This window comes from Pseudophryne corroboree, chromosome 1, assembly GCF_028390025.1.
Source record: "Pseudophryne corroboree isolate aPseCor3 chromosome 1, aPseCor3.hap2, whole genome shotgun sequence".
Lineage (NCBI taxonomy): Eukaryota > Metazoa > Chordata > Amphibia > Anura > Myobatrachidae > Pseudophryne > Pseudophryne corroboree.
Window position 1 is genome coordinate 977332370 of NC_086444.1, and position 14715 is coordinate 977347084.

The 14715-nt window shown below is 41.8% G+C and overlaps 1 protein-coding gene and 1 long non-coding RNA gene across 9 annotated transcripts in view; one reads left to right on the forward strand and one right to left on the reverse strand.

The window, feature by feature from the left end:
- Nucleotides 1-14715, forward strand: part of LOC134920655 (uncharacterized) — a 65121-nt gene that overhangs the window by 19224 nt on the left and 31182 nt on the right. Inside the window, exon 2 of the long non-coding RNA XR_010177467.1 lies at nucleotides 4781-4929. This is a non-coding gene — a long non-coding RNA (uncharacterized LOC134920655). The remainder of the gene's footprint in view (nucleotides 1-4780; nucleotides 4930-14715) is intronic.
- Nucleotides 1232-14715, reverse strand: part of TRIM2 (tripartite motif containing 2) — a 220078-nt gene continuing 206594 nt past the window's right edge. For all 8 annotated transcript variants that reach the window (XM_063920527.1, XM_063920529.1, XM_063920525.1 and 5 more), the window contains exons 11-12: nucleotides 9944-10084; nucleotides 1232-8543 (exon numbers count right to left, since the gene is read on the reverse strand). In XM_063920527.1, the coding sequence (XP_063776597.1) occupies nucleotides 8391-8543; nucleotides 9944-10084 (294 nt within the window). In that variant the 3' untranslated portion in view covers nucleotides 1232-8390. The remainder of the gene's footprint in view (nucleotides 8544-9943; nucleotides 10085-14715) is intronic.

Here is a 14715-nt window from a genome sequence, read left to right on the forward strand (position 1 = left end):
AAAAATAAATAAATGCACAAATCAGCCATTTGACACCTTTTAACCACTTGCCGGGCATGGTCGCATTAGATGCAACCACACCAGCAAGTAGTTTATCTGACCTGGTCGCACAGGATGTGGCCAGTAAGATAGACAGTGTTTGCAGCTGCAGGGAAGAGAAACTTCCCTCCGCTGCTGCTCTCAGAGGGACCAGAAGGCCCCTCTGCCTTCCTGCACCCTCCCCCAGTGTTTGCCATGCTGCCGATCACTGCTGATCAGTCATCTCGGCAGGACCCCCCACCCAGCGGCTGCAGACAATAGCAGCCGCTGGGGAAATGTAAATTAACCCCCCCAAGCCTGTGTACCTGGTGGCTGTTTCCGGCTTTTAACATGAAAGCCGCGATTTTCGCAATGTTTCGATGTTTGTGATGTTCTGATGGTGATGACCAGTGTTCTGATGTTTGGGGGAAATGTATTTATTTATTTATTTATTTTTACAAATCCCAAAAAATTTTTTGGGGGGGATAAAATCACTTTGGGTAAGTTTAAATGAGATGCGATGAATTTGCAGGCTGTCGGAATCCCGGCGGTCAGGATACAGATGCTGGAATCTCAACAGCCGGAATCCCGGTACACAGGGGCTATTTTCCACTCGTGGGTGTCCACGATACCCATAGAGTGAGAACATAAATTGTGGTGAGCGCAGAGAGCCCGCATGAGGACTCAGCACTCTCCCTGAGTGAGCAGTATGGAAGACTGCAGGGTGAAAGTTGTTATGGAACTGAAGTGGGAATGATGGCTATGCAAGTAGCCATTAACACTGGTATTCAATTAGCTGCGGTAATTTATTGCAGCTAATTGATTCACCAGGGGCTATTCAATTAGCCCCGAGACCCGGCACTTATAGGGTATTATACTTCAGGTGCCTCAGCACCCAAATCATAATCACAATAAGCAGCCCTCAGAGCCAGCAATAACACATGGGTCCATATACATATCCTGGATCCCATGTGGTATTGCAGGAAAACAGGACATTTTTCTCCTGAAAAAAACAACAAGTTTTTAATTGAATAGTCCGATAATGAGAGTCGTTCAGAAATCTACTAGCACTCGCCCTGCTGCCTGCATACTGGTGGCTGGGATGCCGCTGTCGGTATACTGACGGCTGGCATCCTGGCCATCGGTAATTCATACCGGACCCAACAACTTGATCTCACACATTCCGTAAATAACACTTCATGAAAGCATTAAGTACAATCCAGCTATTTATTGACATGTTGTGTTATGATCAATTCATACAGGGATTCCAGTAATGATGGAGCACTTGTTTTATGGAATGGTACAATATTATCATGGTTTTTATGCAGGTTTGTGTCATTTCATGGGATCATAAGAAATGCAGGAACACATACATATATGCTCACCACAATATATGCAATATCCTTCACAATTTAGAGCAAGACACACACAAATCCACCAGGGCTGCACACATTGTGTAGTGTTTACTACTTGCATCTCTGATTCATTTGTCTCATGAGCCCAAAATAAAGTGAAACTAAGGGGTATATGCAATTGCGGTCAAATTGCCGAAAATGGGTCATTTTCGACACTTTTGATTCAACAATTCAATACAGTACTTTGACAAGAAACCTGCCGTTTCATTTTCGAAATTTTTTCAATTCGACATGTAAACATGGGACCCCTTTCAGTGCGTGGATCGTGTTTTGTTGTTTTTATTTTGCCAAGTACGTGGATTACAAACAAAGAAGAGGACCGATCTACACTGGATTGTTGTGAGTATCATTTTATTTACAGGTACCCCGTGGATTCTACGTGGAGAAGGGGACCGACTCTTCGTGTCAACATAGGTAAGTATGTGTGTATGCTGGTGTGCATGTATGTAATAAAGTTGTACTATCACGGTGTGTGTGTATTGTTTATATTTGGGTATTTTTTTGTAGTAGAACTACAGGTACCAGCGCCCCCCCCCCCCCCGCATACTGGTACTTGTGGTTCTCCAAGTACCAGCTTGCGGGGGAGGCTTGCTGGGACTTGTAGTTCTGCTACAATAAATATTCTTTTTTTGTCACAAAAGGCTATCAGCCCCCCATCCGCCGCCCTTGGATGGGGGGGGGGGGGGGGGGGGGACAGCCTCGGGCTTCACCCCTGGCCCTTGGGTGGCTGGAGGGGGGGGGCCTCTTGATTTAAGGGGTCCCCACTCCCCCAGGGTACCCCGGCCAGGGGTGACTAGTTGGGGATTTAATGCCACGGCTGCAGGGACCAATATAAAAGTGTCCCCCGGCTGTGGCATTATCTCTCTGGCTAGTGGAGCCCGGTGCTGGTGTTAAAAATACGGGGGACCCCTACGTCTTTTGTCCCCCGTATTTTTGGCACCAGGACCCGAGCGCAGAGCCTGGTGCTGGTTGTTAAAATACAGGGGAACCCCTGTCATTTTCCCCCCCGTATTTTTACAAACAGGACCGGCTCAAAGAGCCCGAGGCTGGTTATGCTTAGGAGGGGGGACCCCACGCATTTTTTTTTTCAGGATTTTTTGAACACTTTTGTGCCGTCCATGAAGTCGAATCCAGGCCGCCCACTATTCATCAATTGGTCCGTTTTTTGACAGCGGGACTGTCGAATCCGTTATTTATTGAATATGTCGAATTCGGGTCCCGGTGGGAGGGTTTCGCCTGTCAAATTGTGTTGAATCCAAAAACGGTCGAATTCCAGCCGGAATTCGACCGCAATTGCATATACCCCTAAATGCTATAACTGATGCTAAATGTCTCTGGCGATCTATAACAGGCTGTGAGTATTGATTAGATGGTATATACCAATGTACCAGAATGAAATGTAAATGACTAGTTAGTAATACAGTCAAAAGTACAGTGCACACTGTTGTCTACAATGTGTAGCAAGGTAAATAAATGGATGAGCCAACATTTTCTACATTTTCTCCAACGAACGTGGTCACATAAAAAGAACAATCATAGGATAATAACATCTGGGGACTTAGGGGTAAATTTACTAAGGCAGGAGTTTTGTTTTAGAACTGGTGATGTTGCCCATAGCAACCAATCAGATTCTATTATCTTCTAGAAGCAGCTTGATTAATGATAAGTAGAATATGATTGGTTGCTACGGGCAACATCACCAGTTCTAAAAAAAAAAAAAAAACCTCCCACCTTACTACATTTACCCCTTATGATATCTCCTATAGTTGTGGTAAGCACTCATATAAAATAGAATAAAAAAACTCTACCTCGCGAAAAGTAGATTGCAAGCAGCACATAGTAATTAAAACAAATTGTGCACCTTTTAAAAAACAGGGCTTATGTAATAGTCTGCCAACTGCACGATCTGCGCAAATACCAACCTTATTTTGCCTTCCCAATGATTGCCACTTTAAAAAAGGACAGCCTCCCTGCAGAGCATGCAGCTACAGTAGCAGGCTATTACATAAGCCCCATAGTGTATAGCATGTCCTATGTATATTGTCCTTACAGAACAGAACCTCGTATTTTTGCACATTTAAAATCTCCATCTGAATTTCAGTAGTTTCTAGGATTCCTCAGGATAATATAGAAAGGCATATAGTGTGATACCTATTTTTTACTTAATTTTTATTTTTTCTAGGATGTAATACACTTTAATGTTACACTTACAAACATAAAAACTTTTAGCATATAAAATATATCAGTGTTCACAAATAGATTGGCTTCCTACCAAAATGGAGTGAAGTTTGTGCATATCTCAGACACAGACCACATAAAGTCAACTGCCGGACATCTATTTTGCGTCCCCTGGCCTGCCTTACTCCCCCGACTGCCATCGTCCCTGTCCTCACACCTGCAGTACTGCCCTGCACAAGTGACCGTATACACAGCACAGTACAGCCAGTACTCAGACATCAGCTCAATATGCGACTGCTGACATAAGCACAGTATTGTCTATCCTTTTATTTGCTTTATTCTAAATTGTAGACAACAGTATGCACCGTTTATTTGACTATATTATTAACCAGTAATTTACATTTGAAGTGTTATATCTGTGTATACCTTTAGTGAAATGGGGCATACTTAAATATCTCATGAGGAGAACGTGGTTTCTCTATTTTGCTTCAATCTGGAATAGAAGAGTCATTGCCTTGCAGTTTTTTAGGTAACAGAAATACAGACAGCAGATACAGTAGGTGTATTGACATACGGTACAATGTCAATGCTATTCATGTAAGAGGAAGCTGCATTATATTGAAACAGTAAAATGAAACAAGAGAACTGAAATGACAACTGGCTCCCACAGCAGGAATCTGTCTGGAAGCTTAAATAGCTGCTGGTTACACTAGCAATAAAAATGAATATAAAACATTATAGCATTCACCATCCTATAAAGGATAAGGGAGGATTGTGGGCCAATGATGGACTGACGTTGTTCTGTTATTAGGGTCAGTGTGCTTTGTAAGGTCTCAGAAGTGGTCTCCCATTTTCCCCTCATATTTTATGTATTGTGCCCTGAGAGACCATTAAGCTACAGTACGCTCTGATACTATAGATCTTATTTTGACGTTTGTAGCCATTTGTATCGTTGAATTATATTTTGGAATTGCAATTAGACTTTTTAACAAAGCTTCAGCAGAAAATCACTACTGATCTCTGAACTTGTAATTTACATTCCTAAAAATGAAAACTTTTGGGTTGCATTGTCTTTACGGATATAATTTAGCAAATAACTTAAATGACCATCCTTTTAGCAAATGTCTGTCAATCCACATTACTAGTATTTAATGCTGTGTATCATGCAGGATGGGAAAAGGTTGTGATGTCCTCAACAAAAATGGCTGCTACTGTAAGATCAATGAAAGTGCCTCTCTCATGAAACCATACGGAAGGAAGAAACATATGGAATGATGTAAACAGAACAATGTGAACATACATGAAGGCTTCTTGCATGGTATGTCATATTCCATGTTGTTTTCTTTTACCGATACTACAATAGGACATCAACAAATCCCATGAAGTCATGTTTTGCATTTGTTTCTTGTCAGTGCTATTTCTGTAGCTAGCGCTGTTACTGTGATTTAACCGTGTCACGTTGTCAGTGCTCAAGTTACACTGGAACACATGCTGCATGTAAACTGATCTGTCCTCTGGAGTGATTTCTAGTTTATGCAATATGTACTGTAGATGAGAGGTACAGAGGATGAGCATAAAATGGGGAAAGAAGGGTTGATCTTACTCTAGGTAGTAGCATGGGTCATATTTATTATGGGGTCAATTCAAAGATTGAAATTAAAACAGCAGCAGACTACAACTAAGGGAATGATAAATTGCAGTTTGTGACTGAGAACCTGTAGTAATTGCAACAGCCTTTGGACCTGAGCAGAGACTGTGAAATGGGTTATTTCCCTACACCTGTTTATTTAATAAGTAATCATCCACTTCCATTCATTTTTTTATTTAATACTGTTTAAATAAAGTAAACAGGAAAAAAAAGGGAAATTAAATTCCAGGCTAGTGAATTTTATATATTGAACATTCCACTGATGGATAAAAGACTGTCAAAATATACATACTGTAAAAGGACAATCAAAAGCAGATAAGTGAACAAATTAAAAATATATCCATTATAAGATTTTAACACAACTGATGGAGAAAATAAGAAACTTATTTTAAACGGTAAAAATAAATTGCACTTAAAAAACAACAACATAGCTTGTGTATTCAGTGTTCTATATGATGTGGCAGGTTGTTCTCTTTGGGGTAAAGTTATTAAAATAAAGTGGAGGTATTGCCCATAGCAACTAATCAGATTTTGAAATGATAGAATTTGATTGATTGCTATGAGCAACACTTCCGCTTTTGTAAACACTTACTAAATGTCTAATTAATTTGTTCATTCATTTACTAATTGTTTAGCTCTTTAGCAGGCTCCCTTTAAAAGTATTTGAAAACCCAGAGTGCTAGTAAGTAAGGATTCTTAAGTTAAAAATCCAAACACTAATAGGCCCTACACACTGGCCGATTTTTTTGAAAGATATGAACGATCTCGTTCATAAATGAACGAGAACTCGTCCATATCTTTCAGTGTGGAGGCTCCAGCGATGAACGATGCGCGTCCCCGCGCTCGTTCATCGCTGGTCCTCCGTCGGCTGTACATGCAGGCCAATATGGACGATCTCGTCCATATTTGCCTGCACTTCAATGCAGCCGGGTGACGGGGGGAGTGAAGAAACTTCACTCCCCCCGTCACTGCCCCCCCCCCCGCCGCCGGGTCGCTCGTCGGCCGTATCCGCCGTCGGGCAGCTCGGCGGCGGGTCGGCCAGTGTGTAGGGCCCTTTAGAATAGGGTCTGTGCACAAGTTTTTGTTTGGGCGTGGATAACTCACCAAGTGATCAACTTGACCAGCAGATCATGGATGAACCTTCCCCACCCTGGTGCTTGGATAGTATTAATGGGGGTAAAATGCACAGAGCTATTGGGACACAGTGTAATGAGTTGATAACATTTGGTTGTTCTTTTGTAAATGTAACTATGATACTTGTGAAATGGAAAAATATTATAAATAAATGCTGTTAGGCGGTTTACCTTTCAATGTCAAATTTATTCCAACTTTACTGGGCACAATTAACATAGGTACAGTAAGTGTAAGGGGTAAATGTAATAGCATGTGGCAATGCAGGCATCAGTGAGTTCCCGAGGTGTACGCCCGATGTTTTAAAGGGCCAATCATTTAAAAGACAAAACTAGGTTGGTTTTGCCTTTGAAATAATTGCCCCTTTAAATTATCAGGCAGACTCACCCATGCTTGCATTGTGCAGGCTATTACATTTACCCTTATGTGTTTTGTTTGGAATTTGCACAATAAAGGCACAAAACAATTAGGGCTAAATGTACTAATCTGGACTACATCTTGTATTGCTCAAGGAAGACAACGCTATAAACAAATGCTTAGTTGCATTAATGCACCCAGGTCCAATGTTGCACTTTTGAGTTGACTTTAGTGTGATAATAAGGAAAAGAATATTGCATTTACAATGGAAGTGTAATTTGCCAGATTCGTCAAGAACACTGCTGGCTGTAATGGTCCCATGCCTTATTCTTCTCTCATTATGCCAAGTGGGGTTTATGCCCCCCCCCCATGTGAATTTACCATGACTGCAACCGGAAGGTACACAGTTATGGATATAGTCAGCTGCTAATGCTGCATTAATAGTGGCTGAGATTTACAATGGAAAAAGAGTACAGAGTGGGGGCCATTACATCCATGGCAGTATTCATGGGTAATATTTTTTATATAAATAAAATCATTGAATACCACTAGCTCTTTAGTCCAGAGGAACAGATTCACAAAATTTGGCCAGTTATTTAAAGCACTTCAATTACCGCAACATAACCATATCAAATCATTTTTGCTACCAATTATATTAAATAGGAGGTTTGAAAAATAAAAAACCCTTTATATACAAATACAATCATTACCCCACATGTTGTTACAACAGTTGTAACATTACCTCAGAGCAAAATCCTTATGGCTATTAATCCCATACAAGGCCTCACACTGCCATCCTGCTGTCCATTACTGGGAATAATAGACCACAAATGTTTGTATGTGGGGGAAGTCTCAGTAGGAAATAAACATGCAACCTTACTATAGGGTTACAGTCCGTTAATAAAGCACAAATGCCTTGGAAAATGCCTGTGAACCATAATCAACACTTGTTACAAATTTTATTTATTTTTTTCTTCTATTTTAGATTTTTTTTTTGTAAAACAAAAAAAAAAAAAAAAGGTGGAAAAATGCATGAAATGAAACATATAATTTGTGATGCTTTATCAATATACCACATGATAAATAGAAGTGCACATAGACGAGAAAGGAATGTGTACAGAAAAGTTCAGCCATTATTACAAATGTGACAACTGTTTGGAAAGTTTACTTTGCAGACACGTGAATGTTTTACTATTTTACATTAATGTTATTCCTATATTTAAATACAATACCTACCAGAATACACGGGTCTAGAAGACTTCCAGATTGAGTGCTGGGCAAATAATGTATGACAACAATTGATTATAGAATGTGGAAGCTCAAAGCATCCTGTCCGTGAGTTAGTACTCTAAGAGTTCTAATACCTAAGTGCACAAGAGTAGTGTTTTTTTACATCTGTGTTTGAAGATTTCCTGCAACACATTAAGAGTGTCCTATATTACACTGGAAATTCCTTTTCCGCTGTGTAGCGATGAAACTTCTGTCACAGACACGAGTCATTGATGAAACGTAAACATGAATGTATGGGGTTTAAATAAGGGATAGTCATTCTGACAAAGGTTGGGATATTTCCATCCATCTTGCATGAAGCATAGTTGGTTCATATCCAGTGCAGTAAATCCACAAAACGGTGGCCATCCACTTTACTGTAAATACCGGTAAACTTTAAAACAATGGTTCCCAGAGTCTGCTACAACAACGTGACCATCTGATGTCAGGGCAAGCCCCTGTGGACCATAGAGTGGGTCAGCAGAGGTATTGATGTAGGACAAAAATGATCCACTCCCATCAAATACCTAAAGGTGATAGAAAAAAAAATAACAATAAAATGAGCTGAGATATTCAAATATGGAACCTAGCGATACGCCTAAGCTTAACTTTTATTTAGGCAAATACAAACATGTATAAAAGGAGAGAGAACAAAAGTGCTTTATAAAGCCTAGGTATTTACCAACATAATGTTTTTAGCTGTTAAAGTAATAGACTATCTGAAAAATTATTGTTACTATTTCCATCTACAATAATATTCTGCAACATTTCTAGGCAGTACATTAATATTTTGGTGTCCTATTTCACAGTGATAGCGTTCTCAGGACAATTACTACAACTGCTATTCTCCCTCAGGCACCAGACTGTGGGAGAACATGGTGGCCACTGGGAGCAGCAAAATGTGTTTAGCATGTGCTGCATGCTATATTGCGTTAGCATGTTGGGTGTGATGAGAAAGGAAAAAGTACAGGGGTAGGAAATGTTTTTCTCTTCGTGTGCCAGGTGTTCAGCATTACAAGCCAAAGAAAATTACTGGAGTGCCACCACTATGTAATATATAAAACCATTTGCCAGAGTAATAAATGGGTACTAAAATGTTAGTGGCTTCCTTGTCCCTCTCCTTTTGAAGCTAGCTTGATCAGGTAAGGTTGATAATTTCATTGTAAGCAGGACTAACTGTGTCAGGATTAACTATCCAGAGGTGCAGGCTTCAATGTGTATGCAGTCTGCAGTTTGGAGAGGGTCTAGTGCACCAACAAAGGTCTCTGCAGTGATGGAAGCAAGCACCTAGTAGTTGAGGGCCTGACCTGGTGGGTGCAAATGTAAACCCCCTCGAGTCCCAAGGGTTGTCTATATCTCACATAGTATATGTCTGTGATGTGACCTAAACATTTTACAGAAGCATACCTATCAAAGGGAGTGAAACAATATCATACAGATAGAACCAGGGTGGTTGCTACTGTATAGATTACAAAATAATGGTTTTAATGATGGATTATCATAATCCATGAGCTGTAACCCCCAAGAAATCAGCATTCTCTAGTCCATACTGTGAAAAGCCCCTGTACTGGGATTGCGTACATGGAGCTTAAAGCCATACTTCTTCTACCCATAAAAACTGTTCAGATACTGGGGCAATACAGGTAGAATAAGTGCAAGCTATTCCTAGATTTGGCTGCAATAAAGCAATCAATCTTCCTTCAAGTTGAATGAATAAATGAATAAACCAAGAGTGCATCTGAACACACCCAAGTGGAACGCCTGAATCCACTGCCGCTCACTAAATGTCAGTTTTATCATAAATAATATGCAGAATCTAAATGATATATACTTATTGTCTGTTTGTAGTCTAATTACTTCTGTTTATTACTCACTTAAATGACGAATGCTAATGTAGAAAGCACAAGAGTTATTCACAAAGGCTTACTTGTATCCTGCTGTTGCCCCAGTCAGCTACAATAATGTTTCCATTGGAATCCACAGCCACTCCAGTTGGAGCATTAAACTGTCCGTTGCCTTCTCCATTTGAACCAAACTTCAAAATAAACTCACCATCTTGGTTAAATACCTAACATTCAAACAAAATAAATGAATGTAGTAACTGCATGTAAATGAACATTATAACCCAATGGTAGGCTGTCTTGGAGCCTCATTAGTCCCTCCGTGAAACACATGCTGCACCTTGCTACAAACCAGTTTATTCCATTTGGTCCGCTTACTAACAATCATGGTGTCACATTGGGAGCTCGCCTCTGAGCATTCACAATGGAGAACAATCAATTAGCTGTGGGGTAAAGTGCTGGGGGCTATTCAGTTAGAGACCAGTGATCAACCTGGCCTAATGCAGCACTTCATGAGGATTTCTGCTTGCAGAGCAAATTCTGTATTAACCTTCCTAGGGTGTTGCAATGGAGCATACAGCTAAGGTGTAATTTGATATGGGTCAAAAAAAGAGCCGAACAACCTAGGAAGGTTAATTGCTTTACCTGGGAGCATAAAGGCTAGTACTGACGGGGAGATCTCCCCAGAGATGTGTGCTGATCTATCACTGAACGCTCAGCACATATCTCTCCCCCCACTCAGCACAGCGCGATGTGTGCTGAGCGACGGGGGGAGGGGCACTCATTTCACCCAGCGGTGAAATGAGTGACCTGCTAGATTGTGCCTGCATGCAGGCCAATCTAGCACGGGCAATAGCGATGCGCGGGACTGCGCATCGCGATTGCTGTAGGAGATACACATGGAGAGATCCGTGCTTAACTTTTAAGCAATCTAGTCAGAATTTAAGCACGGATCTCTCCATGTGTACCCCCCCTTAAGCCGCACAATAGAGCCCACACCTTATTGAATCTCCTCCCAGTGTTTATACAGGGGTTTAGTCGGCGCTAGGTGGTGATGTTATCTCACCGTCAGCATTGACTAAATGAATGCATATTAATGTTGGGGTTCAGTATGGTATGCCGGCGGTCGGGCTCCCGGCGACCAGCATACGCCACGCTACGGGCACGGTGGCGCGCCATGCTATTTTATTCTCCCTCCAGGGGGGTCGTGGACCCCCACGAGGGAGAATAAGTGTCGGTATGCCGGCTGTCGGTATGCCGGCTGTCGGTATACTGTGCGGCGGGATCCCGTCAGTCGGCATACTGAAGACCACCCTTAATGTTGGTTCCCTGAAATTATACTGTGATCTGATGCTTCTCCATAAACTGTGATGCAGTATTCCCTTGTTAAAGGAATCTCTGTATAAAAGGCCCCTGGAAAATATTTTTTATTCATGTGTTTTTTTTAATTTTCAGAAAACATGGATGATGTACCACAGAATTACTAGCAGTTTAATTATAACAGAGAAGGAATTTGTAGTGAAGGGTGCGAGGACAAATTAGTGCTGTTGTGCCAGTTATGTGTGGCTGTTTGGATGGCATATTGCCAGCATCGCAAACAATTGAATTACCAACTATGTGGAGTTGGGTGTATGCCACTGTGCCTAGGGTAAAATAGGCAAATTTTTACTATGCATGTTACCAATAAGCAAGATGTAAGTCAATGTTGATATACAGATTTAGCATTCGGACCTCCTTACACTTGGAAAGGCAGGACATGGGAGGGAAGGTGCATGCAAATTGAGAACAAGTACAGTAGACTGTTCACATACAGTAGTTGCCTATGGAGACATACCCACATGGAGATGTATTAATTGCGAGTGCCTGAGGGCTTCTGTAAATACACACTGGTGAGGAGGACGGTCGCCAGCACCAGCTAGTTACTTCCTAATGGCTTAATTTAGCTTCACCATAATAGCAAATTGGTGTTTTCTTCCTACTTGTTCCTATATTCAATGAGTTTTTTGGTTGTATTTTAGAATATTCTGTCCTCATACGTGATGAGGGAGGTTATACCTTCTGTACAGAGATTTTGTTTTTGATTATAACAGTTTTTCACTTTCAAAACAAAGATTAAAATGTTTTATTGTGAATGAAGTTAGGACTGGATGTTAGGACACTCTGCCTCTTACAGTAATATCACAGGAGTAATAGTGCCCATACACTTATGAGATATAAGGTACAATCCTTCGATTTCAACAGCATTTGTGAGAGAAATCAAAGGATTGTATGCACATTTAAGGTACCATGAGACGCGATGCGCGCGTACGCCGCTCGAATGATAGTATGTGCTGCACATAATTGTCGGTTCGCAGTGCGATCGCATGTGTTTTATTTTAACACAGGCAATATATCGCACTGCGATGTGTGATGGGCACCCGCCGGGAGCGGCCACATGCCCATCATGTAATTACCATGCGATCTATCACATGATCGCATGGTAATCACTTTGGCAGTTCAGGTGGGATTTCATCGCACCTGAACTGCCGGTGCGATGCTCCGCGATGTCGCGTTGCGGGGCATCGCACAAGTGTATGGGCACCATTAGTCTTAGAATATCAGAACTGAACAGGAATGGAAATCACCGTAAAGCACTAAGATGAGAGTAATATCCTGACCCGCAATGGAAGCAGGCACTTGCTGGGGAAGCTTGCAATCAGGTGTACAGGAGTAGTCTCTACTAGCGAAGAGACTGCGGACTAGTGAGAACTGACACCCTGCTGGTGATGGATGGTATTCACAAAGGCATAGGTTGTGCATACTGTAGGTTAAGAATGGTAATGGCACACAGGTAATAGATGTGTGTGCTGCAAGCTGTGAATAAATGCACGCAGGTGATGAATGTTTACTCTGCAGGCAGTAAATGAAATGCACGCAGGTTCTGGATATGAGAATGATAGCAAACTGGAATTGCACAGGACAACAGTAGTAACTGCACAGGTTTTGCAAGCTGGAGATGATGAGCAACGTGGAAACTGCACAGGGTTCCAGTGATTTATTACCATGCTATACTAGCTAAAGCTGATGATCAGTGTGGATACTGCACAGGATTGCGGTGATTAACTAAGCAGGCTTTACTAGCTGGAGTTGATGAGCAGTTTGAAACCTGCGTGCTGGTATTGGGCTTTTTCACTCCGCAGACTCTAAATGGAACTGCACAGTTACAGCAGGGAATACACACTGCAGGCAGAGATAGCTCATTGGTGAAGATAGAATAGTGCTCAGCACTGTGCAGAATGTGGGGAGTAACAGGAGACCTAAAACACAAAGCTAGAAACCAGAGAACTCAGGAACCCTGATATGCACAATGCAGTGTGCGCCAGACAGGAGTAACCAGAAATCAGGAAGCAGAGCTGCTGACACTGGAGCCAAGAACAGGTAAGGTACAAATTGTATTGGCAGTGAGCAGATGCAAATGAGGGGTTAAATGGAACACTCTGATCAGACATTGGCGCCTCTGGTCATGTGAAAGCTAGCCCCTCTGTGATTAGTGGAAACCAGAATCAGCTAATTAACCCAACATGGCAGCGCCCATGCAGTGCTGAAGCCAGAAATACGTGGCAAGGGTGTAGTATGGTATGCTGGCGGCCGGGCTCCCGGCGACCAGCATGCCGACGCCGGGAGCCCGACCGCCGGCATACAGACAGCGTGGCGAGCGCAAATGAGCCCCTTGCGGGCTCGATGCAGGCACGGTGGCGTATTCTCCCTCCAGGGGGGTCGTGGACCCCCACGAGGGAGAATATGTGTCGGTATGCCGGGTGTCGGGATTCCGGCGCCGGTATACTGTGCGCCGGGATCCCGACATTCGCCAACTATAAGACCACCCCGTGGCAAAACCACCAGCAGCTAACCAGACTCAAAATTATATGTTTACTGTAGTGCCCAGCGGGAATGCCCCAGCAGACAAAAGAACAGGGCCGGGTCTTGTAAGAGGGAGTCAAGAGTCCACTGTGTGACTTTCAGTTAGTAAATCCTGTCACAAAAATATTGAACAAGTAAGTATAGCTGGGTACACACTAGGCGATTTTTATTAACAATCTGAATAATATCGTCCAGTCTGCACACACTATTTTGTCAACGATACGCATTCCCAAGTGTCGATGAAGAGGTTTTCTGTCGTCTGTAAATGCAGGTTAATTTTGACAATATCGTCTGAAACTGCATGTTCTGGATGGTGGCAGGATGACGTCACTGAATGATAGCGTTAGCGATATCGTTCAGTGTGTATGCACTATATCGTTAGCCCAGGAGTTCAAGGACAAACACTGACGATATCGCTTATGGAGCATACAGGCTAACATGTACCCAGCTTAACACTGACAGGCAACAGTAGTTATATTTCCTCTTCTGTGTTTATCTTAGTAATCTTTCTATTTGTCATAGTATTTTATAAAAAAAAAATATTTTTTTTATTCATATTACATTGTTGGAAACTGAAATTCTATAAGTAAGAAAATAACCATCATTAGCAATAACTCCTGAAAAATGTTGGCGTTCTATACAATAGACTCACTTCCTGCCCTTCAAAAATAACACACAAAATTATCATCAGATGTTAGAATGGCAATAGGCGATTCATCTGATAGATGTACTGTAATAACCATACAGTCAACAGCAGCTATGGTGCTTTTGCATAAATATCACATACCTCAGATGACTGTTGGTGACATGATGATTTTTATGTTTGCTTTGAGTTTTTGGGGACACTTTTTACTGGTGGTGAGCCTTGTTGGCCATAATGCACACCTGTTATTTCAAATTTGTTGTACATAATAATCTGATACAGTAGATGCTTTATTGGTGGCAATAACTGTAAATA